At 51.4% G+C, this 27858-nt stretch overlaps 1 protein-coding gene across 26 annotated transcripts; it reads left to right on the plus strand.

Moving 5' to 3' along the window:
- On the plus strand, positions 1 to 27363 carry RBM10 (RNA binding motif protein 10). Of its 26 annotated transcripts, none has more exons than XM_081567110.1 (24): positions 1 to 303; positions 2151 to 2292; positions 12247 to 12430; positions 13912 to 14142; positions 15947 to 16016; positions 17806 to 17879; positions 19265 to 19351; positions 21439 to 21499; positions 21639 to 21818; positions 22179 to 22339; positions 22505 to 22602; positions 22689 to 22776; positions 23375 to 23561; positions 23662 to 23801; positions 23904 to 24021; positions 24112 to 24203; positions 24291 to 24455; positions 25369 to 25518; positions 25828 to 25893; positions 25971 to 26159; positions 26240 to 26314; positions 26621 to 26727; positions 26803 to 26932; positions 27019 to 27363. In XM_081567110.1, the coding sequence occupies exons 1-24, from the start codon at positions 9 to 11 to the stop codon at positions 27142 to 27144; spliced, it is 3216 nt and encodes a 1071-aa protein (XP_081423236.1). In that variant the 5' UTR covers positions 1 to 8; the 3' UTR covers positions 27145 to 27363. The 26 variants fall into 26 exon arrangements, with proteins under 26 accessions (XP_081423236.1, XP_081423237.1, XP_081423238.1 ...); XM_081567111.1 differs by having other exon boundaries at positions 21642 to 21818; XM_081567112.1 differs by having other exon boundaries at positions 21642 to 21818; positions 22179 to 22336.
- The last annotated feature ends 495 nt before the right edge of the window (positions 27364 to 27858 follow it).

A 27858-nucleotide genomic window follows, 5' to 3' on the forward strand; every position in this document is an offset into this window, starting at 1 on the left:
GTAGGTGGATGGTGGTCGAAGCACCGGCTCCTTTCTCGTCGCCGCCATTTTGTGCTAGTGCTCGCGGCCGGCTGGGAGTAGGCGGCAGTGGGTTTCCCGGGGAGGGCAACGCGCCTGGCGCTTTTCCCCTCCCCCTCCTCCGCCCTTTCGCCTCCAGCCTCGGACTTGGTAGTTGCGCAGACCGGCTCGGGCAGAGCTGGGGGAGTTGGAGGAGGTGGCGGCGGGCCGAGGTGATGTCCGGGAGCCCTCCCTTGACAGCCCGGGTGGAGAAGGTGAGCGTCGACGCTGGTCGTGGGGGTGGAGGTAAGGGGCCGCGGGTGGAGGGGGTTGCGTAGAGGAACCGTGAGGGCGGACTGTGGTCGATTGGTCTGGGCTTCGCGCAGAACCGACTGATGCTTGGCACCGTCTGAGTCTGGGAGAGGGTGTCTTTTTTTGTTGGTTTTTGTTTTTCTCATTTTGAGAGCAGAGGCGCGTGCGCGATTGGGGCACTGGATGGGTGCACGCGGGTTGGGGGAAGGGAGGGACGGATGGGAGTGGGCTCCTATGGCTCACCGTGTCTGCGACGCCGAACTTTTTCCGTGGGAGGCCGCTGTCTGCGACTTTTCTTTTTAGCCGAAAAACTGTGCTCCCTGCTTTCGTGTGTGACTTTGGTACTAACCAACCCATGGGGAAGTGTTCTTTTGCTCTGGTCCTTATTCTTGGGTGGCGGAGAAGGGAGATAGTCGATCTGACTCAGGCCTCTATCCTCGGAACCTCTGTCTGTAACTCTGGTCTTTATCCATTGGGAGGGGGTCCTTACCCATAGAAAGTCTAATTAGGACTGGCCGTAATCCACTTACTGGGTGGGGGCGGGAAGTGCAAGGAAGGTGTGTAAGACTTGACGGCTCCTTTTTTGGGGGGGGAGGGGAGGTTCGTATCGGTTACTCTGATGCTTATTCTGTGAAAGGGGGCCTGTGTGATTATGGCCCGTATTTATTGTGAGTTCCTGCCCGTGGTTTTGGCCCGTAGTTCTTCGGGGCTCGAGGCTGTGACTTGGGTCCCTATCTGTTATGGATGCCTTTGCCAGATCTACTGAGGGTTTTGTCTCTGGCTCTCATCCACTGGGTTCCCTGGTTGTGATTCTAAGTCTTACCCATCTGGGAGCAGGTAACTCTCAATCCCTGAGACTTTAGGAGGAAGAGAAAATTGGTAGGATTGTATACATGAAGGAAAGGTGTGGTGGCAACCTAGTGCTGGGCAGGTGCTGTTAACGCCTGACTTTTGCTTGATTGTTGTTCAGAGGGTGGGGCCTGAAGATTCAGGGATACTTTGTGGTGACCCCTGGCCCGGTCACATGGCTCTCGGCCCTCCTTAGTTCTCACCGCAGCCCTGAGGGTTGTCGTGAAGTGACTGCTCTCCCATTCCAGCAGAATAATACAGTGCTTCAAAACAGGCTCCAAAAGGGCTGCTTTTAACCTCTGAATAACTAGGGCCCAGAGCCCTGGGGAAGGAGCCGTCTTGGGGAACCTGGCTGTGCAGAAGAGACAGGCTCAGGGCCGAGCCAGTTGCCGAGTGAGGGCCAAAACTGTGTTGGCCGGGAGCCTAGGGAGGCAGCAGCTGTCTCATTGCCAAGTTCGCCCCTTTACCCCAGAGCCTTTCTTGATCTCCTGCCGTCTCATAGTGGGCAGCCAGCATCTTGGGAGGATGAAATGGCACCTGGCAGCTCATAGAAGGAGCCTGGTGGGTGCCTGGGACTCCTGTCATGAAAACTTGCCTCTGTGCCTAATGTGCCCAATCTCAGACAAGTCATCCAGCACTGAGAGACCCCGTGGGCAAGTAGCTCCAGGCTTGAGCTTGTCTACCAGTCTCAGATGGCAAAGCTGTGATCCCAGGATGGGTGGCACCACCAGGTCTCTCTGCAAGATGCTCTGTGCCTGCCCAGGGCTGTGCTGTTTCCAGGGCGGCCGGCTCTAGCCTCGCGTTTGTAGGGAAGGGAAGCAGCAGGCCAAATAAGGGCTGCCTTCCTGCTCCAATCCTCAGGAGCCCTAGGAGTTGGGATACAGTGTTGCTGGGCTTGGGGACAGCAGAGAGCCTCAGCACCAAGCATTTCTCAAGGAGACCCTCTCTGCCACAACTGCCCTGACCTCTTTCTTCCTTCTGCTCTCCCCCAGAGTCCTTGCAGGAGGCATCACCCAGGCTGGCAGATCATGGTGGCAGCACTGGGGGTGGCTGGGAAGTGAAACGGAGCCAGCGGCTGAGGAGGGGCCCCAGCAGCCCTCGCAAGCCCTGTCAGGACATGGAGTATGAAAGACGGTGAGTTCCCTGCTAACCCTCACCCTCTCCCAAGCAGCTTAAGTTTGTCCCTGTGTGAGAATCGATCCAGGAAAGTGCCTGGAGGGGGCATCTGGGCAGAAAAAAACCGAACAGTGTCACAGATGATTGGTTTCTTTTCAGCAAACATGTACTCGACACTCAAGAGCCAGGACATATACTGGGCTCTGGGAGTGCATTCATAAACGAAACAAATAAGATTGCAGCCTTCTCCTCACTTAGGGTCTCAAAAGGGAGGCCACACAGTTTCCAGTTGGTAGGTGCCACGTGTGGTTGCAGGGCGGGAAGGGGTCAAGAGAAAAGGAGGCATGGAGACTGATGCCCAGGTTTCCACTTTGGATGACTCAGGTAGGTATGGAAGGTATGGACAGCCACTGCAGGACAGACAAAGGTGGGTGACAGGTGGGCAGTGGGTGGGTTGTAAGTGCCTGTGGATTCTCAGGGGAGAGGTGTGGACTGTAGCTTTGGGTTTGAGGAATTGAATGGGGGGGGGTTGCCTTCAGAGTCAGAAATTTGCCCAGAAAATGTATGGGGCAAACCAGGTCAGATAGTATTACTCAGCCACGGCCTTTTTAAGATCTGGGATTCAGGGACAGGATGGGCTGAAGTTGGTGTAGATACTCTTATCCAGTTATTTTTAAACTCTGGGACTAACCAGAAACAGTTGGGACACTTGGTAAAATACAGAGATCCTAGACCATACCCTTACCGTACTGGTGGATCACCTTACTTGATTCTAATGTAGATGATTCATTCCTGACATTTAAAGATTGTATAGAAAAGTAGACCTAACTGTCCCAGAGAGCCTCTATCAAAAGTCAGTAGATTTATGAAAAAGTCAAGGAGGAAATAATTTTTTATTGCCTTACAAAGGGTTTCTGCTACCACCCCCCTTTTGAAAAATGTAGAATTATAATGTTTTGGTTTCTGAAAAGTGATGAGCCCGAATTTGAGATGTGGTTATCATCAGGTGTTATTCAGCCTTGACCTTTCAAAATGTCTTGTGAAAGGCATTTGATTTTGGATAGTATTCAATAGAGGAGAAGGCAATGCACCCCACTCCAGTACTCTTGCCTGGAGAATCCCATGGACGGAGGAGCCTGGTGGGCTGCAGTCCGTGGGGTCGCTGGGAGTCGGACATGACTGAGCGACTTCACTTCACTTTTCACTTTCATGCACTGGAGAAGGCAATGGCAACCCACTCCAGTGTTCTTGCCTGGAGAATCCCAGGGACGGGGGAGCCTGGTGGGCTGCCGTCTATGGGGTCGCACAGAGTTGGACACGACTGAAGCGACTTAGCAGTAGCAGCAGTATTCAATAGAAGTGCTCTGTGGCAATTTCTGACCTTGAGTAGGTAGCTTACTTGCCTCACACTTCACTACAAGGTAAAGCCACTGGCTTTCTTTTGGCTTTTAAAGAACCTCAAGTGCAAGGGTTTGAGTTAATCATACTTTTCCAGTTCAAGGTATGTTTCTATCACAGGTTGGTACAAGACCACCTCTTGCCATATTTATTTTTTCCTGTTTTATTTGCAATTCCCATAGCTGTAGGCAGCTGCTCTGTTGTCTTTGAAATGTATCCTTCTAAAATATGTGGTGCTGTTTGGAGTGTTTTCCGTTTACACAAATGACACAGTGAAGACTGTAACTTCATTCTGTTTCCTGAGCTTTGTATTACTCAGCACTGCATTTTAAAGATCTGTCTGTATTGCTATGTATATGTTAGTGCTTTGCTTCTAATTAGTCCCAAGGACACCATGGGGTGTGTCTGCTACCGCTTATTTAATAATTCTCTCAAGGGTGGATACCTGTTCTTAATTTTGGTGTGCTGAAATTCATCACTTTCTTGTCTTAAAATCTGTCCTTTGAAAAATGTTCTCTGTTCTTATCTTTGGATCCCAAAGATTGTTCTAACTTTATTTACCTTTTGCATTCAGGTCTTTAAATCCATCTAGAGTCCACTTTTAAATAAGTTACAGTGTAGGTTCTGGTTTTATTTTCCTCAATATAGTGGGCAGTGTTCCTAGTATCACCCCCAAAATAGGCCATTCTTTCTTTATTGATTTGTGGTACCTCATCTCAAGTTCCCTCATGTACATGGCTCTGTCTTGAGTGGTCTGATTTGTTGCACTGGTCTTTTTGCTGTTCTTCTACAAAACCTTAGTGTTCTGTGGGCTTATAGAACGTCTTAATAGTGCCTACTCTGCTCTTATTTTTCGAAGTTGACTTAGTCATTTTGTAGCTTAATGTAAAAAGTTATCAAGTCTTTCAAAAAGTTCTATTTATTTTATACATAGTTGCTTGTACCTCTTAATGCTCTCCCCTGTCTTGTCTTGTCCCTCTCCCTTTCCTTTTTTCCACTAGTAACCACTAGTTCTCTATATCTGTGAATTTATTTTTGTTTTGTTATCTTCACTGGTTTTAATTTTTAGATTCACATATAAGTGATATCATACAGAATTTATCTTTCTCTGTCTGAATTATTTCACTTAGCATTAATACCCTCTAAGTCCATCCATGTTGCAAATGGCAAAATCCCATTTTTTTATGGCTGATTAGTATTCCTGTGTGTGTGTGTGTGTGTGTGTGTGTGTGTGTGTAACACATCTTCTTTATCCACTCATTTATTGGTGGACACTTAGGTTGCTTTCGTATCTTAGCAATTGTAAATAATGCTGCTGTGAACATTGGGGTGCATGCATATTTTTGAATTAGTGTTTGATCTTTTTTTTTCAGATATATACCCAGGAGTGGACTGTCTTTAGTTTTTTGAGAAACCTTCATACTGTTTTGCACAGTGGCTGCACAGTTTACATTCCCACCAACAGTGTATGAAGGTCCTCTTTTTCTCCACATTCTCAACCAGCATTTGTTGTCTGTGTTCTTTTTGATGATAGTCATTCTGACAGGTGTGAGGTGGTATCTCACTGTGGTTTTAATTTGCATTTCTCTGATGATTAATGATGTTGAGCATCTTTTCATGTGCCTCTTGGCCATCTGTATGTCATCTTTGGAAAAATGTCTATTCAGGTTTTCTCTGTTTTTAAATCAAGTTTGTTTTTGTTTGTTTTGATATTGAATTTATGAACTGTTTATATATTTTGGATATTGATCCCTCATTGGTCGTACTGGTTGCAAATATTTTTTCCCATTCAGTCAGTTGTCTCTGTTTTGTTGATGGTTTTCTTTGCTGTGCAAAAGCTTTTAAATTTAATCTGGTTGTGTATTGTTTGTTAAAGTAATTCAGAGGTGCTTCAGTAGTTTTTATTGGCATCTTTTTTTCCCCAAGCTGTTATTTGCTGGGGTAAAGGAACGCTGTTGATTTTTGTAAGTTACCTTATCTCTGCTGTGTTCTCTTGTTATTTCTACTCAATCATTGTTGATTTTTATTGTCTTTCTAAATCGGTCCAGGCCTGATAGGCAACCTCCTTTGCTTTGGCATCAAGTGTGATGTGTATTGAGGCTCTTAAAATGTAGTCTTTAATTAGTCAAGAAAATTCTCTAATTTTAGTTTTGCTAAGACCAATCAGAAATGAGTATTGAACTTCATAATTACGTGCTTTTTTCTCCTTTTGTCTATCAACTTCATAATTGCATTAAATTGCACCCTTGATATTCTTAAGGCATACCCTCCTTGATCATGGTATGTATATATATATGTTTATAACTTCTTATTTGAAAAAATTTCACATTTGCCAAAAAAAGAATTGCAAGTACAATGAACTCCCTTAATCCTCTACCCAGAAGCACTAACTGTAAACATTTTGCCACATTTGCTTTGCCTACCTACAAGCCTACTCCTTCCCTCCTCCTTCCCCCTCTCTTTTTTTCTCCTCCCCTCTCCCTTCCCCTCTCCTTCTCCCTTTCTATACATAACAACTTTTTTTTCAGAATCTTTTGAGTTAGTGGAAGACATGAGCAGTAAATACTACAGAAAATACTACAATTCCTTCTACTTTCTCTTTCATAACCACAGGATACTTATCAATATCAAGAAATTTAACATTGATTCAGTACTTTTGTCTTTTAAGTCTGCTTTCAGATGTCATCAGTTGTTCCAAAAACATCCTTTTAGCTGTTTTTCTCTGATCTAGTATCCAATCCAGGACCACACATCACATTGAGCTACTTTGTCTTTTCTCCTTTAACCTGGAATAGTTATTCAGTCATTGTCTTTTATGACTTTGATATATTTTAAGAGTACATGTCAGTTGTTTTGTAGATGTTTCTCAGTTTGGGTTTTTCTAATGTTTACTCATGAATTTTTGGAAGAAAAATTATTTAAATAAATTCATTATACTTTTAAAACACTGTTAATTTGGTTAGATAATTGTTTTATTCAGGATATTTGCATCATTGTCCATCAGTGATGTGGTCCTATAATTTCCTTTTCCAGTGTTGATCTGGCATTGAATCAGGGTGGCCTCATGACATGAATCGGGCAGCTTTTGCTATTTCTTTCTTTATTGGAGAAACATAAATAAGAATTATCTGTCCCTTGAACATTTGGTAAAACTCAGCTTTAAAGGGTCCTGGGTTTTTTATTATCATTTTGTCTACTTCTGCCAATTATAGCAATTCATGTTTTCCAGAAATATACTCATTTTGTAGAGACCCTCTTATATTATGATTCAGTCCAGCTTCCTATAAATGTATTATGAATACCTTTGGAAGGTATTTAGCCCAAGTGTTCTGTGGCCAATGAAGAGTATTGCTTGCTATCCAGATTTCCTCCCTTCCTGAGTTTAGATAGCAAGAGGTCAGTATCCAAATTTTAGGGTTGAGGTGCTGAGTGTCAGTTCAGGATTTCATCTGAACATTTGTTCAGATCTGTTCAGTTCTAAAAATTCTGATGACTCGAGTTCAAATAGTGAGGAATACCTACAGTAAGCAAATATGAAAAAACACATTGTTTATATAAAAAGCCTTAAAAATACTCGTATCTCTAACACCAGCCACTTCTAGGCATCTACCATTAAAGAAACAATTTGTGTTCTAAGCCAAGCACAACAGCAGGGACTTCATTTTATTCACAGCAGTATCCTCAGCACCTAGGATAGTACCTGACACGTAGCAAATGTTACATTACTATCTGTTGAATGAATAAATAAATGAACAAACAATTATGAAAAATTGCAAACCAACTAAAATGTCTGGAAACATTTTATTTTTCCCATTTGTTAATTATCATTGAGCTTTATGGGTTTTTGCCAGTGTTTTATTGTGAAATTTCAAGCATATAGCAAAGTTGAAATATAATTTGTAATATATAATTATATCCCCATCCACTGGATTCTACCATTAACATTTTACCATATTTTCTCTATCACATGTTTATTTGTTTATGGTATTTTTTATACTCTAGATGTTTAAAAATTTTTATGAAGACAGATTTATCAGTTTTCTTAAAAAAAATTTTAGGACTTCTCGGTTTTGTCTTGCTGATAAAGACTTTCCCCATTCTTGAGGTAATCAGTTTTTTCTAATATTTTCTTTCTAATATTTTTAAGGTGAATATTCAGAAATTTAAATTTTTGCTTCATCTGGAATTTACTTAATGGAAGAAATGATGTAGATAAGCAACTTTATTTTCTTAAAGATCAACAAAGTTTTTCTATAAAGGACCCGATAGTAAATATTTCAACATTGCAGACCATGCAGTCTGTCACAGCCACTCTGCTAAAAGCAACCACGGACAATATGTAAATGAATGAGTATAGCTGTGTTGATGAACACAGTAGTTTAGGTGACTGAATTTGACCCCCTGGCTGTGGTTTGCCAATTCCTAGGCTAGATGGGTTATCACAACTAGTGTTTATTGACTAATCCGTTTTTCCCTGTTCATTTGAAATACAACCTTTGGCTGATTCTAAATGTCCATATGTGTTTGTGTACTATGGGCTCTATTTGGTTTCATTGATCTGTCCTTTTGTATTTCAATTGCTCCACCTTTATAATATGTTTTAATATTTGATGGGGTTCCTCTCCCCATCATTAGTCTTTTTTTAAACAGAATTTTCCTGACTCTTCTAAGTTGTTTCTTGTTCTTTGCTATTATAAACGGTGTCACATTGAATACTATTTCTGTATGCGTACTAGTGCTTCAGCACATTAAATTCCCAGAAGGAAGATCGAGAGTCAGAAAGCATATAGATTTTTAGTTTTGCCAGCTATTGCCAAGTTCCCCTCCATGGGGATCATTCTGTTTTCACTCGTACCACCAATATGAGAGTGCCTATTTCCCATACAGCCCTGCCAACAGTTTGTTGTCAAACATTTGGACTTTTGAAGATTTGTTGAGTTAAAAACATTTGATCACAAGATCTTCCTTATGGAAGAATTCCAAATAATGTATGTAGATACTCCCCACTCTAGGAGGTAGAGATTAATTTTTCCTCCTCTTGAGTGTGGGCTGATTTTAGTGACTTGCTTCTACAGAATAGAGTGTAAGGGAAAAAGAAACTTCACAGCAGATCCCACCATAACCAGATGATTGAGTTCAGCGTCACCAGTGGTAAATCATGTTGATAGCAAGCACCTGAGATCTAGTGTGATCAGATGGGTGGCTCAGCTCTATTAACCTCGTCTAATAACAAGAACATATCAGATATACCCAAGTTGAGGTACATTCCACAAATTACCTGACCAGCGTGCTTCAAAACTCTGTCAAGGTCATTAAAAAAAAGAAAAAAAAAAAAAAAAACAACGAGGCAAGACTGAGAAACTTTCACAGGCCAGAGGAAACTAGGGGCATGATAACTGAATGGCAGTGTGATGTCTTGGATTCACTCCTGGAACAGAAAGGATAGTAGTGGAAAAATAGTGAAATGCTAATAAAATCTATAGATCAGTTAACTTTTTAGTTCTGGCAAATGTACCATGGTTCTCTTAACATGAGAAACTGTGTGACGTGTATATGAGAATTCTATTATCTTTGATAATAATGGTAAATCTAAAATTAGCATTTTTTTAAAATAAATTTAACTTTATCATGATTAGAAACTTTGGGACTTCTCTGGTGGTCCAGTGCTTAAGACTCCACACTTCCAATGCAGGGAACATGAGTTCAGTCCCTGGTCAGGAAACTAAGATCCCACATGCCTCAGGGCAACTAACTCGCACACCTCAACTAGAGAGCCCGCATGCCACAACTAGGGAAAAGCTTGCATACTGCAACAACTAAGAGCAAGCACAGCCAAAAAATTAAATAAATGTTTTTTGAAGGATTAGAAACTTTTGTACATCATAGAACACTATTCAAAAGGATGAAAAGACATTCTAAAGAGTGGGAGGATGTGTTTGCAAATCATATATCTTATAAGGGATTAACATTAACACCCAGAATATATCAAGAACTCCTACAACAGTAACAGAAAAACCCAATTCAAAAATGGGCCAAAGACTCAAATAGACATTTCTTCAAAGAAGAGGTATAAATGACCAATAAGCACATGAAAAAAAGGCAAAGTAACAAGTGTTGATGACAATGTGGATAAATTGGCAACTGCATCACTGGTAGGAATATAAAATTGTACAGCTGCTATGGAATACTGGCAATTCCTCAAAAAATTAGAGTTACCATGCCCTACTCTTTACAGCCCCATGGACTGTAGCCCACCAGGCTCCTCTGTCCATAGAGTTTTCCAGGCAAGAATACAGGAATGGGTTGCCGTTTCCTACTCCAGGGGATCTTTTCAACCCAGGGATCGAACTGGTATCACTTGTGTCTCCTGCATTGCGCATGCGGATTCTTTATCACTGGGAAACACATAGGATTCAGCAGTTCAACTCCTGGGTATGTACCCTAAAGAACTGAAACTAGACTCAAACAGATACTTGTACACCAGTGTTCATAGCAACATTATACATAGTACCCAAAATAACCAGTAGGAGAAAATAACCCAGTTGTCTGTCAACAGATGTGGTAGCCATAAAAAGACGAAATTCTGATAAATTCTGAAACATGAATCTTGAAAGCATTCTGCTGAGATAACATGCCAGACACAAAGGCATAAATATATGGTTCCACTTATATGAGGTGCATAGAATAGGCAAACTTACAGGGGAGAATAGAGGTTGCTAGGTGGGGTGGGGAATGATTATTTAATTAAAGTATGGAGTTTGGAGTGATGAAAAGCTTCTGGAATAGGTAGTGGTGATGATTGTACAACATTGTGAGTGTACATTGTGCCACTCACTGAGTTGTACCCTTTAAAATGGTAACATTTTTGTTAATTATGTATATAATTTATCACAAAAAAAGATTTGGGAAAATACACAAAAATAAATTTTTAAGTGTTACAAAAATGAACTGTCCAGTATAGTTTTAATTTTCATCTTTTGTTGAGTGAGATAGAACATCTTTTCAAATATAAACCATCTGTACAAACAGAGCAGAGGGTCAGTGCTTGTTCAAGGGGCAACTGTATTATTTTATGTAAATCCAGTTCTCTTTTTTTTTCCCATATCTTTTCCTTGTTTATGTCTGTCTTGACTTGGCTCGTGATGGTTTTTGTTTTTCTGTTTTTGTTTTTTTCCCAAACAGATACGTTTTATTTTTATATGGTCAGATCTGATAGCCTTTTCTTGCATGGCTTCTTGATTTGGGTCATAGTTTTCCCCATTTCAGGATTATTAAAAAAGTATCTCATGTTTCTTCTTTTCCTCTATGGTTTCATTTCTTCCATTTGAATCTTTGACTGATTTCAGATGAATCCTGGCTCATATGTATGATGTATAGTCATAAGATCTTGTATATGTCTAGGTATTTAACCTTTTTGATGCAATTATACTTGGAATCTTCCGATTTCTGAACAGTGGCTCCCTGAATACCAGCAAGGTATTTATTTCTGCATATTAATTTCTGAACACAGTATCTTTACTGATTTATTTGTAATGATTTTTCCATTAATTCTCTTAGGCAGAGGCAGATACATCCTCATATCATCTACAAGTAATAGTAATTTTACCATCTCCTTTCCAGCTTTTAATCTTTTTTCCTTTGTTAATTGTTTACTAGCTAGTTTCTTAGAATAATAATCATGGTGTTGATAACGGACATTCTAGTGTCATTTCTAACCAGGATTACGATCCTGCTAGTAGTAGTCTATGTTGGTGTCCAGTTTTTCTTGTTTTAAGTAGACATGTGTTGGTTGCATATAGAATACTGGGAGTTCCCTGCTGGTCCAGTGGTTAGGACTTAGTGCTCTTTAGAGTCATTATTTTATCAAAAGAGAATTATTGGGCACCTGCTGAGTATTAGGCACTAAGCTAAGCTTTGGGGAATACAGCAGTGAACCAAACAGATGTGGTCCCTTCTCCAAACTCATTCTAGTCATTTTTTGAATCACCAAAGAAACGCACATTAAATCAATGTTGAGCTAATTATTTTACAGTTATTTTAGTAGGATAAATTTTAACAAAACAGCTGCCAGCACTAGCAAGGTGACCGTGAAACAGAGGAGCAGAGTGGTGCAGTGCCCAGGGAGCTGGAGTGAAAGAGGTCGGCAGGGACCTCAGCCCACAGGACCCTGCAGACCTTGTAACATCTTGGTGAACGTTTTGGTGTCTTGAGAATAAGAGGGAGTCATCGGAGGAGCACTGTGGTTGGGCTTAATTGGCTTTGCCTTATGAAACACTCACTTGCATTGAGGGTGGAGAGAATGAACTGGAGGAGGCCTGGATGGGGGTGAGGAGACCAGGCAGGGGGCCACACTGAAGGCCCAGTGAGGGAATGGAGAGGTGGGGAAGGGAAGGAGAGAAGTGGGCTGGATTTGAGGGAGGGGTGGTGGCAGCCTGGGGATTAGGGGTTGGCCTTAGGGATCCCTGTGGGTTGGAGCTGAGGGCCTCGAAGGGGGGAGTGGGTGGGGTCCCCCTCCCCGCTTGCCTCTTTCGGAAAGGACTGTCCTCTCATCCCTTTCCATCCTTCTTTCCCCAGAGGGGGACGTGGAGACAGGACTGGCCGTTACGGAGCCACCGATCGTTCACAGGATGACGGTGGGGAAAACCGTAGCCGGGATCACGACTACAGAGACATGGACTACCGCTCGTATCCCCGCGAGTATGGCAGCCAGGAGGGCAAGCATGACTATGATGACTCGTCCGAGGAGCAGAGTGCAGAGGTGAGGGCTGAGGGGCCGGCTCCTGCAGGGCCACGATCTGGCTGCAGCCGCACATGCAGTAGCTCTCCACTCCCATGCCTTCAGACTGTGCTCAAGGGCTTTGCCTCACCTGAAGGGTCTGTCTCCACTCCCCTCTCTGAGGGCTCCTCTCCCAGGTTGGATCTCCCTGACCTCCACGTGCTTGTCTCTGTACTTCTGAGGGCCCCTGGCCACCACCTCTCTCCTTTCTTCCCTGTTCTTCAGGGTTCACTGCAAGCCCTCTACTGCCTGCTCCCAGCCAGTTTGGGGACCCAGCATCTAGGGTCAAGAGGGCACCTGGATGTCACATGGGTATCAGCAAGCAGAGCGGCTCTGGGAGGCTGAGTGTGGGCATCCCCAGTGGTGGCAGAGCCCCTAGACAGAAAGGAAAGCCCCCTCAGGACTCTCCTCTGAGCTCCAGCTAGCCACTTCCATATTGGATAGTTAGCCCTGGCCTGAGGGGGAGGCATGATGCCCACCATCAGGGAGCCCCCATCTGAGGGGACGAAGCAGCCTTGCCTTATGGGAACCCCAGGTTGAGGGGATACTCAGGGCCCTGGTCCACATGGGCACAGAGGAATGGGAAGGGTATCCTTGCAACCCTAGCCCTGGGAAGCAGAATATGGGCGGCCAGCCACCCTCTGGGGGTCCAGCACAAAGACCCCCGTGGTGGGTAGTCAGGCTTCCTTGGTGCCAGCTGTGAGATGTGCCTGGATGTGTCCACAACACTGGGTGGACCAGGAAGAGTGGAGAGCTGAGTTTTCTGGCCCCCGTGAGGGCAGGATGGGCATGGACCCAGGCCTGCCTTGCTTAGTGCTGAGCGAAGGGTTTGAGCAATGCCCAGGAATCCAGTGACCACACTCTGTTAGGAAGGAGCATGGTGGTGATGGAGGGCTGGCCAGGCAGAGGATCAGGGACCAAGGGGCAGCGCTGTAGCCCTCGCAATCTTTGCCAGCCCTTGCTGGCTGACCCTGGCCCAAGTCTTAAGTGATTCGTAAACCCACAACTTGGTGACAGGGCCCAGGCTGGGAGTCTTAAGTGACGTGTGGCCTTCTGTGGCATGGGGAACAATTGTGCTTGTACTAGCTGAGCTGGCAAGGGAGGAGGGGGGGAGAAAGAGTGCAGGGTTTAGTGTGCCAACCTCCAATAGTCTCTTCCCAGGGAGGTCTCAGTGGTGTCTGCTCACCTGTCTGTGGGAGTTCCTCCCCCACGCCAACACTGCCCTCTGCTTCTCCCCCACTCCCTGTCAAAGCAGCCCCCCAAAGCATCTGGGGGAGAATTTCCAACCCCAGGAGGGTTGCAGTTCAGGGCCTGCCCACCTTGCCTGCCCCGAGCCTTTAGCCGGAGCCCGCCCACCCCTGGCTTTCAGAGCCTGCCTGCCTCAGAGAGCCAGCGGCCAGCCCCTAGGCCCACCCTCAGACTGACTGCCCGCCTGGTGTCTCTTGTCTCATTCTGTTGGCCAGGATTCCTACGAGGCCTCCCCGGGCTCCGAGACTCAGCGTAGGCGGCGGCGGCGGCACAGGCACAGCCCTACCGGCCCGCCAGGCTTCCCCCGAGACGGCGACTATCGGGACCAGGACTATCGGACCGAGCAAGGGGAGGAGGAGGAGGAGGAGGAGGAGGAGGAGGAGGAGGAGAAGGCCAGTAACATCGTCATGCTGAGGATGCTGCCACAGGCAGCCACTGAGGATGATGTACGTGTTCCCCATGTCCCCGGGCAGGCGGCAGAGCAGGAGGCCAGGCTGGGTCCCCTCCAGGGCCCTCAGCCCCTCCCTTACCCCCCACCTCCTCAGCACCTTTCAGCCCTTCTCCCCCCAGCCCTGTCCCCCAGCACTGCTCTGCCCCCGGGGCAGGCCCCGTTGTCTCCTAGTCTGGAAGGGAGGAGCGTGGCACAGGCTGGTTTGGTCAGGGGGCTGTGGCGGTGGGTGTGGGAGGGAACAGAGCATTCCTTCCACTCATTCTGCTGGTTATCCATCCCTTCTGCATATACCGATCAAAGGCCAGATGCTCGCCAGGCCCACTGCCAGATATTGCTGGTGGCAGAGGCGATATGGAGACCCTGCAGGCTGGGGAGGCTCCCCATGGGATTTTCTGAGGTTTTATTCTCATTCCCTATCCCCTGCTCTCTTTTGCCAGCAGCCCCAGATCTCCTCACTGGCACAAGCACAGAGCCTTGGGTCCTCTTTCCTTCACTGCTGTTGCAGCCCTCCCACCCCGTCTGCCTGTGTGACATTCCCTCCCTGTCCATACCAACTTCCCCTCGTGAGCAGGAAAACCCCACGGGGGCCACTAGAATAGCCTCCTTGCTACCCTACCCAGTTCTCCTCCTCCTCCTCACGGCCTGTGAAGGCTCCACTCAGCTCTCCCCTGAAACCTGTTGGCTGCCTGTGTTGTCGCAGAGAAAACCCCACCTGTGTGTCTGAGAGCTCTCAGGTCTGGCCCACCTGCCCTGTTTGGGGTCAGGCAGTAGCTGCATGCTCCCATTTGTGGAGGATCTGTCACATGATGAGCCACATGCACAGCCGCCCTGCCGGGAAGGTCCTCTGTGTTTTTCATCCTACAGATGAGGAGGCCAGGCCCCTGGCAGCTGGCCCCAGTTCCCACAGCCAGCAAGTGGCAGAGCAGAGTTGGGGTCTGAACCTGGGCAGCTGAGCCCCAGAGCCCATGTTCTAGCCGTTTCCTGAGCCCTCCCTGAGTATTGCCATCCTGATCTCCTGTGAATCTCTCTTCTCCATTCTCGTGTGTGCCTGTTGAACCTCCAATCTGTTGTTGATCCTGGTAAGGGCACTGAGGCCCAGAGGCGTTATAGCCACTGGCCCAGAGTGCCCAGCACAGGCATCCAGTTGTTGGCGAGAGGCGCCACTGGCCTCAGGACCCTGCCTCACCTGGTCCAAATCACAGGTTGCATCTGCAGCTTCGCCTGGTATAGGTCATCCAGGAAGCTTTCCACACCCCACAGCTGTGCCTTTTGGTCTCCACCCCAAGTTCCCACTCCATTCGTGATCTAGTGTCCATGGCTGGGCTTTGCTCAGACCCCAGTCCTTCCCAGTTTGGGGCTTGTGTCATGGGTCTCTCTCGATGCAAGCCGGAGGGCAGTCCGTTCGTGAAGGGCCAGGTTTGTGTCCCAGCTTTCCTCACTTTGTGGCTGCACCAAGCCCCTTGGCAGACCACCCCTGCCCACCATTCTTGAGCTGCTGGCTCGCTTGCTCTGTCAACAGTCTCCTCCCCTGAAGGTCCTTACACTGCCATGCTTCACCTTGCACCCCACCCCTTCCTTCCTTTGATTCCCTCTGCAAGTTTGGGGCTGAAAGCTGAGACTGGGTACTGGTAGGGGGCCGGGGCTGTGATCACTGTGGGAGAATCCCTGAGAGAGGGAGTGGATACAATGTGCGCACAACCCCTAGTGACCCTCTTGGGGTCCCGGAGACCTCCAGCCAGCCCCTGGTACCCACAGCCCCCTTGTGCTGAGCCTGCCCCAATCCATATCACCCCGTACAGATCCGTGGCCAGCTGCAGTCCCATGGCATCCAAGCGCGGGAGGTCCGGCTGATGCGGAACAAATCCTCAGGTGAGCTTTCGTTCCAGTACCCTCCCCTTCTGCTGGCCAGCCTCAGCCTCCAAGTCTCCCTCCTGCCTCTGCCTTCTCCCCCACCCTCCCCACCCTGCCTTCCTGCCACAGCTGGGAATGGGCCACTTGGGGGTACCCTCTCTTCTCTCCCCACTCCTCCCGCCCTCTTCACAGCTCTGGCCAGGAGCCTCTGATGCAGGGCTGTTGGGGAGGGGGTGCAGCTGTGAGCTGTGCTGAGTGCTCCCCAGGGGCAGGGCCAGGGCCAGGCTCCGGGGATCATCCTCTGTGGGACTCTGAGGATCTGAGACGGTAACCCCGTCCCCCTCGTAGACACCCTTCCTTCCCTCTTCTTCTCCTTCCCCTGCTCCTTGCTCTCCCTGACACTGTTCTGGTAACAGCCTCTGACCGGAAAGTAGGTCCTACCCATGTGTCCCAGGAGGGGAGCCAGGGGATGGCTCTTGTCCAAGAGTGCATCCCAAGGAACAGCCCAGGTCTCTGGCCTCGCTCGTTCCCTCCCTCCCTCTTGCAGGCTGCTTGGAGCTGGCCTGAAGTTAGTGGGTGGGGTGGGGTGTCTCTGCAGGATCTCTGGCCCAGGCTGCCCAAGTCAGGCCCAGTGGGGCCTCACTCTTCCTGGGCTTCTCTCTCCATCTTCAGTCTCTTCCCCACTCCTCCATCTCTCTGTGTGTGTGTGTGTGTGTCTCTGTCCCTACCTCTCGCTCTCTCTGTAATTATACCGTTTCATTCTCCTGTGCATCCTAACGGTTATTCTTTTGGAGATCAAGCATGCCCCGCCGTGTCTAAGCCCTCCCAGTGTGTGCACCTCCAAAGAAGGAGCTGCTTTCCGGCGGCCTCAAGCCCTGGATCCTTCTCCCAGCCCTGGCCAGGCCTGGAGTCTCTCTTGGTAGCATGTTGGTCTTGCTCTGCTGCACCCTAGCCAGGCTGGCAGGATTCTGGTCTCCCTGGGGTGGTGTCCCAGGTGCAGCCCCCTCTGTGGCCCCGGGCACTCCTACCAGGGCCCTATGGATTCTTGAAGGTCTCCCTGGACCACCTGGCCCCCCCATTCTCCTGCCATCTTGGAGGACCTGGGCTAGGGTAGCCAGCTGGTCTTCCCAGCTTGGCCCTGAGGTGGCTCCCTGGGGAGTCCCACCTTCTCTGCACAGTGGTGAGGCTGAGGGGGACATTGTGTCCCTGACTCCCCCTGGTTCCTGATGGTCCCGGAGTCTCCCCAGCCTCCCCAAGCAGCCTAGCCCCACTTCTCTTTTGCTCCTTCCAATACACACCTGTTGTGGGACCCCTTCTGGGCTGCCCTGGCCTCGTACTGGGCCCCACCATTCCAGTGTTGATTCTGGTCCATGTAAAACCATCAGCCTGCCCCTCTGCCCTCCTTCCTTCTCTGGAGACAGACCTCTCCTTGTACCTTTTCCCTCCTAGCTCCTTCTCTCCATCTCTGTCACCCCAGGCTGTCTGGGCAGGTGTGCCTGAGCCCCCATCTCTCTGTCTTTCTTCCCAGCTGCCGTGTGTGTATCCCCAGCCCCCAACTCCTCTCCGGCTGTGTTTTCCTGCCTCCCTTCTTCCCTCCTTCCTGCCCCTCCCGACCATCTCCCTGGCTTCCCACACCCTGGTCTTTCTCTCTTTGCTTTTCTCTCTCCCTTTCTTCCTTTTTCCTCTCTCCACTTCCTTCTCTGCCCCCCACCCCCAGTCCTCTCCCCTCGGGTCCCGCCCCCGGGAACGCCGTGTGTCCAAAGCTGTTGACTAACCCACTGCGTCTGTATCTGAATGCTGTCTCCAGGTCAGAGCCGGGGCTTCGCCTTCGTCGAGTTTAGTCACTTGCAGGACGCTACACGATGGATGGAAGCCAATCAGGTTGCTTTGCCGCACTTGAACCCCCCCCCAAACAAATACTACTTTGTAATCGAGCGCTCCCCATCGCCTGGTTCTTATGGACACAGTTCCCTGCCCTGTGGTCCTGTGTCCCATCCCCCCCAACCCCTCTCTCTACCCCTTCCTGACCCTCACTATCTCCTCTTTCTGTCTCTCGCTACCCACTGGGCTTCCCATCAAGAGCCCACACTCGCCACTGGCACTTCCCGCTGGTCAGGCGCTAGCTCTGCCTCTCCTCCTCTCCCAGCTGAGCTTTCAGAGGAAGGGCTGCCTTGGGGGTGGTAGGGGGGTTCTTCCACCCAGGTGCCCACTCCCCAGGGGCCACCCTGCCCTGGGGTGAGGCAGAGCCAGGACTTCATTCCACTCAGGCACCGCTGCAAGTCCAGCTGCTAGGGAAACTTAGTTGTTGGCATACTAACTAGCAAGTCCCATTTTGCCAGCTCTCTCCCTGTGAGCTCGGCCCTGTGATTTCCATAGGACAGGCCAGCAGGGTTCTGTTGATCTAAAGTACCAGTCAGGGGTCATAGTTTCATTCACCAGGACTCACTTTGGTACCCCACCCCTCCCATTGCACCTGGCCTGCCCAGGAGTCTCCACTGGGGACAGGCCTGCCCTCCCAGCAAGGAGTCTTGCTGTCCGAAAGGGAGGGGAGCTCGCTCCCCCAGCCTGGCATGGGCTCCTAACTCAGCAGCTTTGGGACCTTCAGAGACCCAAAGCTTCTGCTCACCCACCCAGAGCCCAGCTCACTGCTATGGGGCCCTGTGCCTCGGGTGGGGGGAGGGGGAATGGGGTGATGTGGTGCAAGGGGGCTCGGCAGGGGCGGCCCTGGGGCCATCTCTGCTGGTCCACAGGCTAGTGGGCCCAAGGACCCAGCTGGCCATGGGAAGACAGCTTCACAGCAGGACCGTCCATCTTTTAAATATGGCTCTTTCTTTCTCCCCTTCTCCAGCACTAGCGCGCGTGCGCTCTCTCTCTCTTTCTCTCCCCTCCTCTCCCTCCCCTCCCTGTCCCCCCTCATCCCAAGTGTAGCCTGTGTAGTGCTGGCTCTGGGTGTGGCCTGGCAGTGTCAGGGCTGAGTGGGGGTTTGCCTCACTGTCCGGCAAGCTTCGGGCAGCCGAGCACTGTGTGCCTGGTGGAGTGTGTTCACGTGTGCGTGCCCGGAAAGGCAGCAAACAGCTGCGCCCGAGGGCTGTGGCTCTTTCCCTCCCTCCTTCCCTTCCTTCTTCCCTTGTCAGTTCTCCGACCTCCCTCCGTTCCCTGTCCCTCATCCATCCAGCTGAAGGGCTCGCTCACTCTCTTCTCCTGTGCTGAAACGGTGCGTGGGGCACTGCTGCCCAGGCCTCACTGTGCTCTGCTTTTCCCTGCAGCACTCCCTCAACATCCTGGGCCAGAAGGTGTCCATGCACTACAGCGACCCCAAGCCCAAGATCAATGAGGACTGGCTGTGTAATAAGGTACAGGGGCAGTGGGCAGCAGGTGCCGTGGATTGAGACAGCCGCAGCAGGGGTGGCGACGTGTCTGTCTCCCTGGGGCCTCCAAGTGGTGTGGGCATGGAGGAACTGGCTCAGCTCCAGCAGCACTGCCCCTTGCCCCCACCCTGACCCCCTTCCTCGTCCACCCATCCAGCTGCCAATTCATACTGAACTCGGTGCCAGGCTCTGCCCTCATGCAGCACAATCTTGTCTGAGGCCCCAGTAGACGTCACAGAGACATTTATGTGAGTGACTAGTGACGATGGAGGGATAACATGGTGTATGAAAAGTGGGCATCAGGGCCAGACTGGCTGAAATTAGACGCCCTCAAAATCTCCCTTGATTTTGGTCAGAGTATTGAACCTCTCTTTGCCTCACTCTCCCCATCTCGAAAATGCAAATACTAAATACCCAGAGGTGGTCAGAAGGATTGAAATACGGTGGTGAGAGGGTAGAACTTGGAACAGCACCTGTCAGCTGTTGTCCTCAATAACGTGTAGGGTGTTCTGAGAGCTTGTGTCAGGTGACCCAACCCCTGACAAAGCCGGGTCCGTAGAGACTGACTGTATAAGCTGTAGGTCTTTGTGGTCATGTTCCCTGGGAGGAGGCTGAGGCTCAGAGAAATGGAACCTCAAGCTGTGTCTTATTCCTGATCATGGGCTGTGGGTGCCACCGTGGGTTCAGGTCTCCCTTCAGGCCAACCCCACCTCCTGCAGCCGGCTGGCAGCCCTGAGACCTAAAGGGAGTCCTGAGAGCTTGCAGGGGGCCCTGAGCCTCTTCCCAAGAAGAACTCTGCCCAGTAAAGTGGCGGGGGCAGGGCACGGAGGCGGGGAGTTGGGTGGTGCCTCTTTGTTTGAAAATGAAAGGAGTAATACCAGAAGGCAGATGCCGAACCTCTCTGGAGAGAGTGACAGGAGGACTTACTCCATCTCTCCTGTATTTTCAGATACTCCTTGAAACTAGGGCAGTCTGTTCTTTCCTCTCCTTTATCTACCACATCCTATTGCTCTCTGGTCTTGTCACATCCATCACACAAACGCCTTCCACTGCCATTCCCACTGTGCAGGATGGTCCTCACCCCTCCTCCAGACAGTCGCCCTGGGCCCCTCTCTGGTATTCTGGCCTCTTGCCTGTCTCCCACTCCCTTACCTTTGGCGTTCCTCACACCCACTTCTGACCACGTCCCTCCTCCTCTGCCGAAAATCTGCACACATCTGAACGTGAGTGTGACGATCCTCTGGGATCTAGTGTCACCTTACTTCTCCAGCCTTGGCTTTTGCCTCTCTCCCCACCCTCCTACACCAGCTACACAAAATGTCTTGTGTCCTCTGCTAGCAAGCACTTCTGAGCAAAACCAAACCTCTGGGCCTCTCAGGTGAAACAGCCATGTGGACTATACCAAGGCCCACTCCTCTCCTGGAGTCCCTGGTGGTGACCGTTCCCAGACTGACCTGCTGCCCCTCTGTGCTACATCCACTCCCTACTGTTAGGCCACATCCTGCGGAGAGCCTAGCATGGGAACAGTGCTCAGGACTTGACCGCGGATCAGAGACAGAAATGTGGTGAAAACTGGGGGGTCTCCAGAGGCTTCAATGCCCAAGGCAGATTTATTTCTCAAGAGTGGCAGGATCCAACTGCGAGATGAAGGGGTGAGGCCTGGCAGGAGAGGGGCTACTGACTTTTTAAGGATAGAAAAGTGATGAAGGTTTCTGAGAAGGAAAGTACGTTTTGGGAAGAGGAACCTACTAAAAGGACTTTGGAGGCGGAAACGTCTCTGAGTGGTCCCTTGGAGGAGACAGCAGTTGGTAACAGAGGTGGGGGGTGGGTTACAGACTCCTGAGTTGAGGGGTGGGTTCTGAGGAGAAATTTGAAACTGTGTAAAGGGTCGTGTGTCTGAGAATGACAGCCATTCCCCAAAGCCCCTTGCTCCCCCCTCCCCCGACCCTGAGACCTTCCTGGGGTATGGCGGGATCCCTGGAAGATATCTGGATCCACGTTTGGAGGGTGCGACGGAAAGCCCCCACCCCCCACCCCCTGCTGCCTCTGACAGCCTGGCCTGTGCCTCACAGTGTGGTGTCCAGAACTTCAAACGCCGCGAGAAGTGCTTCAAATGTGGGGTACCCAAGTCAGGTACAGCTTTCCTACCTCCCTCTTCCTGGGACATTGTGGGGAGGGGGGCGAAGGGTGATGGGCCAGAGCTCTGGAAGGAGGGTGACCAGCTTGGAAGCTCCTTCCCATTTGTCACCGGCCTCTTTCCTGACGCCCCTAGCAGAGGCGGAGCAGAAGCTGCCCCTGGGCGCAAGGTTGGATCAGCAGACACTGCCGCTGGGGGGTCGAGAGCTAAGCCAGGGCCTGCTGCCTCTGCCACAGCCCTACCAGGCCCAGGGAGTACTGGCTTCCCAGGCCCTGTCACAGGGCTCAGAGCCAAGCTCGGAGAACGCCAACGACAGTGAGTCCATTGCTCCTTCCTCCCTGCCTTAGGGTGTCTAGGCTGGGCTCCCCGAGGCCAGAGAGTTGGTGGTGACCAGGACTTAGTCTTCCCGGGGTCCTCCAGGTTGGGAGTCAGACACATAATGTAGGGAGAGCAGAAGAAGAACATTACCAAACTCGACTTGAAGGGTGTGTTGAGACGATTCTCAGCAGGCAGGTGACTGAGCTGGGACTTGGGCTGACAAGCAGAGAGAAAGAAGGAGGAGGAAGCAGCGGGTCAAGAACATGGAGGCCAGGGAGAGGAAGCAGTGGGGAGCCAGCAGAGGGCAGGGCTGGAGGGGGTTATTGGTGCTCCCTAATGCTGGGTCCCTTCCCACAGCCATCATTTTGCGCAACCTGAACCCACACAGCACCATGGATTCCATCCTGGGGGCCCTGGCACCCTATGCAGTGCTGTCCTCCTCCAACGTACGCGTCATCAAGGACAAGCAGACCCAACTGAACCGTGGCTTCGCCTTTATCCAGCTCTCCACCATCGTGGTGAGGGCGGCACAGGGGGGGGCCGGGCAGCCAGGGTCCCGGCCCCCAGGGCAGGGAGGAGGGACCCTGACCCTAGCCCCCCAACCGCGGTCCCAAACCTGGAAATGGGGCAATGGAGCCGGGGGCCTCCCCGGGCCTGACCCTTCTGCCCTGCCCCCCCCCCAGGAGGCAGCCCAGCTGCTACAGATCCTGCAGGCCTTACACCCACCACTCACCATCGACGGCAAGACCATCAACGTTGAGTTTGCCAAGGGTTCTAAGAGGTCAGGGCTCCACCCGTGTCCCTTCTCAGCTTGCCCCCCACCTTGGGGCCTCCTGTCTCACTTCCAGTCTCTGACATCCTCCCCAGGGATATGGCCTCCAATGAAGGCAGTCGCATCAATGCTGCCTCTGTGGCCAGCACTGCCATTGCTGCGGCCCAGTGGGCCATCTCACAGGTACTCAGAGACTCCCCTCCACCCCAGCTCCCCTGTACCTGGGCTGCCTCCACCCTCCTGCTCCCTCTCTGCAAACAGGAGGGCTGCCTTGCTGTGGCGGCTTCCCGTGGACCGGAAACCCTCTCCTGGTGGTTGCCGGTGTGGGCTGCAGGGGCCTCGCGGCAGCTCCCTTCCCCAGCCCCTCCTCCCAGGCTTCCCTTTCCAGGGCCACGCAGCTGCTTTTCTCTTCTGTTTGGTGGTCATGTGTCATTGTGAATTGTTTCAACTTTTTTTGATAAAAAGGAACTTAGAAGTGGCTGTAAGAAAATTGGGAGAGGAAAATAGAGAAGAGGGGGATGGTATCTTCCCTGGTCTGACCCCCAACCATATAACACCTAGAAGTGTCAGCTCTGGGAGTGTTTTGGCACGTGTCTTTGTTCCAGTCTTGTTTTTGTCACCACCCCGCTCTGCTGTGGCCCGGTGTTCCTTGTCTGAAGGCTGCATGCTTTCTGTCAGCAGACAGACACTAGCTTCACTTGTGGGCAGATGCCTCTTAGCCGGTTCCCCTCCCTTCTACGCCACCTCCTCTGCTAATGAGCCCCTCCCACCTGCCCCTCAGGCCTCCCAGGGTGGGGAGGGTGCCTGGGCCACCCCCGAGGAGCCAACGGTCGACTACAGCTACTACCAACAGGATGAGGGCTATGGCGGCAGCCAGGGCACAGAGTCCTCTCTCTATGCCCATGGCTACCTCAAGGGCACAAAGGGCCCTGGCATCACTGGAACCAAAGGGGACCCGGCCGGAGCAGGTGAGCCCCAGCGTCTCCACCAAGCCCACAGTGGGGACTGGCAGGCCTAGGGTCTTGGGCCCTGCCATTCACATTCTCTCTTCTCCGTTGCCCTTCCCAGGTCCCGAGACTTCCCTGGAGCCTGGGGTGGACTCTGTGTCCCTACAGGCTTTCTCCCGTGCCCAGCCTGGTGCCACTCCTGGCGTCTACCAACAGTCAGCAGCTGAAGCAGGCGGGAGCCAGGGCGCTGCCAACAGCCAGGTGAGGGAAATCAAGGGGGAGGGGTCCTTGGGGGGCTCCTGGGTGACATGGGGTCACTGGCAGACACTGAGCCCTGTTCCCTGTTCTTGACCCCATGACCAGTCATACACCATCATATCACCCGCTGTGCTCAAGTCAGAGCTACAGAGTCCCACCCATCCCAGCTCTACCCTGCCACCGGCCACGAGTCCGTCTACCCAGGAGTCCTACAGCCAGTACCGTGAGTAGCCACAGCCTGCAGCAAGGGGCGGGGGAACTCCTTCACAAAGCAGCGAGGTGTGTGACACCCCCCCCACTTCTTACTCCCCAGCTGTTCCTGACGTCTCCACCTACCAGTATGATGAGACATCTGGCTACTACTACGACCCCCAGACCGGCCTCTACTATGATCCCAACTCTCAGGTGATGGGGCAGCCTGGGGAGGGGGTGGGGTCTGCAGCCCTGTTGTCTCACTCCTGCCTCACGCCCCTTCTCCCCCATCACCCCCAGTACTACTACAATGCCCAGAGCCAGCAGTACCTGTACTGGGATGGGGAGAGGCGGACCTATGTTCCTGCCCTGGAGCAGTCAACTGACGGGCATAAGGAGACAGGGGCCCCCACCAAGGAGGGCAAAGAGAAGAAGGAAAAGCACAAGACCAAGACGGCCCAACAGGTGAACACTGGGAGTCCAGCAGTCACTGTCCGTTAGGTGTCTTCTGGGCAGTATCTATGCTTGAGAGAGACCCGGCTCCCGGTCCAGCTCTGCTCTGTGCTGTGTGACCTTGAGCCAGGGCTGTCTCCTCGGTTCCATGGCGGGGCTGCCCACCCTCCTGAGGTGGCCACTGCCATCCAAGTGCAGCCTATCCACTTCCCTGTCCCCTGGTGGGAACCTTTGTGCTGTTGGTGACAGTATGGGCTGGTCTGAGCACGCCTGAAGCCAGGCTAGCCCTGCCTAGGGAAACAGATGCACAGGTTTGCTCCTGTGGGCCCAGAACCCCAGCTGAGGGTGTGTGTTCATCTTTCTGTATATACACATGCCAGAGAACTTCTTACAGGCCCATCAGGTGGTGGGCAGGAAAACAGCCATTGCAGTGTTCTGTGGTGGTGGGCAGTTGGAGGGAACCTCCATGTCTTGTCTGAGGAGCAAGAGTGTGACAGTCTGGGTGCAACACTTAGAAGCAAGAACTTCGTATTCCCTTGCCTTGCTGTAAATTCTAAAACTGATGGTGTGCCTAGGTGGGGATTGGGCATCAATACAGAATGTGGCGTAGAATCACACCTGTTAATTAAAATTTTATGCAGAGCAAGCCATTCTATGCATTTCAGAATGATGAAAACTCAGAGCGACCCTAGTAGCGTGGACGCCTGTGAGGAGAATGGGGACACAGCCAGGGAGGGGCTTGCCGAGGAGCATCAATGACAGGATGACAGAGAAATGGGGACTTTAACCTCTCTCTCTCTCTCCTTCTGCTTGAGGCTGCAGGGCAGGAAGGGGAGGGCTGCTATAAGGGCAGTGGTTGGAGTTGGTGACCCCAGCAGTTGGAAGATTTCTAGGAGCCTCACCCCCCACACACCCTCATCCCTAGATTGCCAAGGACATGGAACGCTGGGCCCGCAGTCTCAACAAACAAAAAGAAAACTTCAAAAACAGCTTCCAGCCCATCAGCAACTTGCGAGACGACGAAAGGCGGGAGTCAGCCACCGCGGATGCAGGCTACGCCATCCTCGAGAAGAAGGTGTGTTGTGGCCGTCCATCTGTGCTCTGTCCCCAGGCTTGTCATCCCTTTGGTCCTTCCGTGGAGTCCCTGGGTTTCCTTGTTCCTCCACCCCTGGTGCTTCAGATGGTAAAGAATCTGTTTGCAATGCAGGAGACACAGGTTCCATCCCTGGGTCGGGAAGATCCCGTAGAGGAGGGCATGGCAATCCACTCCAGTATTCTTGCCTGGAGAATCCCATGGACAGAGGAGCCTGGCGGGCTACAGTCCATGGCATTGCAAAGAGTCGGACATGACAAAGGAACTAACATTTCGACTTTTCCACCCCAGGGAGCACTAGCCGAGAGACAGCACACCAGCATGGACCTTCCAAAACTGGCCAGCGATGACCGCCCAGTGAGTGCCTGGGGCAGAAAGAAGGGCAGGAGGCTGTGAACTAGCCAAGCCTGACCTCTTGCCTTCCCCTTTTCCAGAGCCCACCTAGGGGGCTGGTGGCAGCCTACAGCGGGGAGAGTGACAGTGAGGAGGAGCAGGAACGCGGGGGCCCAGAGCGGGAGGAGAAGCTCACCGACTGGCAGAAGCTGGCCTGTCTGCTCTGCCGGCGCCAGTTCCCCAGCAAGGAGGCACTCATCCGGCACCAGCAGCTCTCTGGGCTCCACAAGGTGACTGAGGGAGGCCTGGCAGGGAACCTCAGCCTGGCCTGGCCCGGCTGCTTCACTTCTCCTCCTGTCCTCCTTTGCAGCAAAACCTTGAGATTCACCGGCGAGCCCACTTGTCAGAAAATGAGCTGGAGGCACTTGAGAAGAATGACATGGAGGTGAGGTGTGACCCACTCCCTGGCTCCATCCGTTGGTCCCTTGCCAAGCAGCCCATCTGTCATACAGGCAACTGGTGCGGGCAGGTTCCTCAGCTAGACACAGCCTGGCTGCCATCAGCCACCTCACATCTGTCCCCACGCACGGGCTTCTTCCCAACTACCCTGTGTTGGCGGGAGACTGGCAGCTGCAGGACCTCAGACCTGTTGGCCAGATCTTATTCCCTGTGGGCCTCCCCACCCCAGCTGTGCCCATGTTTCCTGCAAAGAGCTGTCAGCCCCTTCATTCTCACACACACACTGTTTCAGCAAATGAAGTACCGGGACCGTGCAGCTGAACGCAGAGAGAAGTATGGCATCCCTGAGCCACCGGAGTCCAAGAGGAGAAAGTACAGCGGCATGTCTGCAGCCTCTGTGTGAGTGCCCAGGGCTAGGTGTGGGACCTGGGGCCAGCAGGTCTGCCGCTCACACTGTGCCCTTGTCCCCTGCAGGGACTTTGAGCAGCCTACGCGGGATGGGCTGGGCAGTGACAACATTGGCAGTCGCATGCTCCAGGCCATGGGCTGGAAAGAGGGCAGTGGCCTGGGCCGCAAGAAGCAGGGCATTGTGACTCCCATTGAGGTGAGCCTGCTAGGATCCTGTCCCTGTCTTCCAGCGCTCTCTACTGTAACCTTGGCTGACTAACAGAGTCTGCCTCCCTCACACAGGCCCAGACACGGGTGCGAGGCTCTGGCTTGGGTGCCCGAGGCAGCTCCTATGGGGTCACGTCAACCGAGTCCTACAAGGAGACGCTTCACAAGACAATGGTGACCCGCTTCAACGAGGCCCAGTGAGCAGCTGCAAGACGTACTTATACTTGCATTAGGTGTCCAGCGTGGAGCAGGGGAAGATGAAGTGCTGGGTGGTCAAAGCAAAGCCTTGCACCTGTCTACCAGCCCTACTCCCCAGCCAGAGAAGCCGTGACCAAGTCACACTTTGAGTTGCAGACTTTTACTGGAAAACTGGGCTGGAATCACTTCCTTGTTTTTGTAATAAAAGCTGAAAAGTCCGCAGCTTGTGTCTCTTTCTCATGTCCCAGAGGGGTCTGTGGCCCATGCAGACACGGGGACATAAACACAGATAGACAAGGCTTTGTCAGGCTGAGGTGGATGGCAGTGGTGGCATTCACAGTGTTTTTCATGGTGGCTCTCAGCTTGGTGAGGGTTGGAGCAGGACATGGTGTTCTGGCCTGTGCCCCAACATGCAATATCCTGGTCACAGCACCTCACCATTCCAGGTCCAGCAGGTTAGACTGTACCAGGAAATCAAGCACCAACAGGGCACTGTTGGGCTTGTCCCTCCGGATCAGAGATAGGACGAGGAACCCCCACCCCTTGGCCTCACCACCCCACAGCTACACTTGCTGTACAGTCATGAGGCTGAACTGTACTTGGCCCTCCCTAGGTCTGGGGACAGTGAATGAGGGCATTTCTAAGTGAATGATGACGGGCACTCTGGCACCAGTGGGCCCTGTGTTCTCAACGGGCTAATTACCCCAGAGGTATGGA

The sequence above is a fragment of the Giraffa tippelskirchi genome, chromosome X, assembly GCF_054371585.1.
Source record: "Giraffa tippelskirchi isolate mGirTip1 chromosome X, T2T-mGirTip1v1.2.pri, whole genome shotgun sequence".
Lineage (NCBI taxonomy): Eukaryota > Metazoa > Chordata > Mammalia > Artiodactyla > Giraffidae > Giraffa > Giraffa tippelskirchi.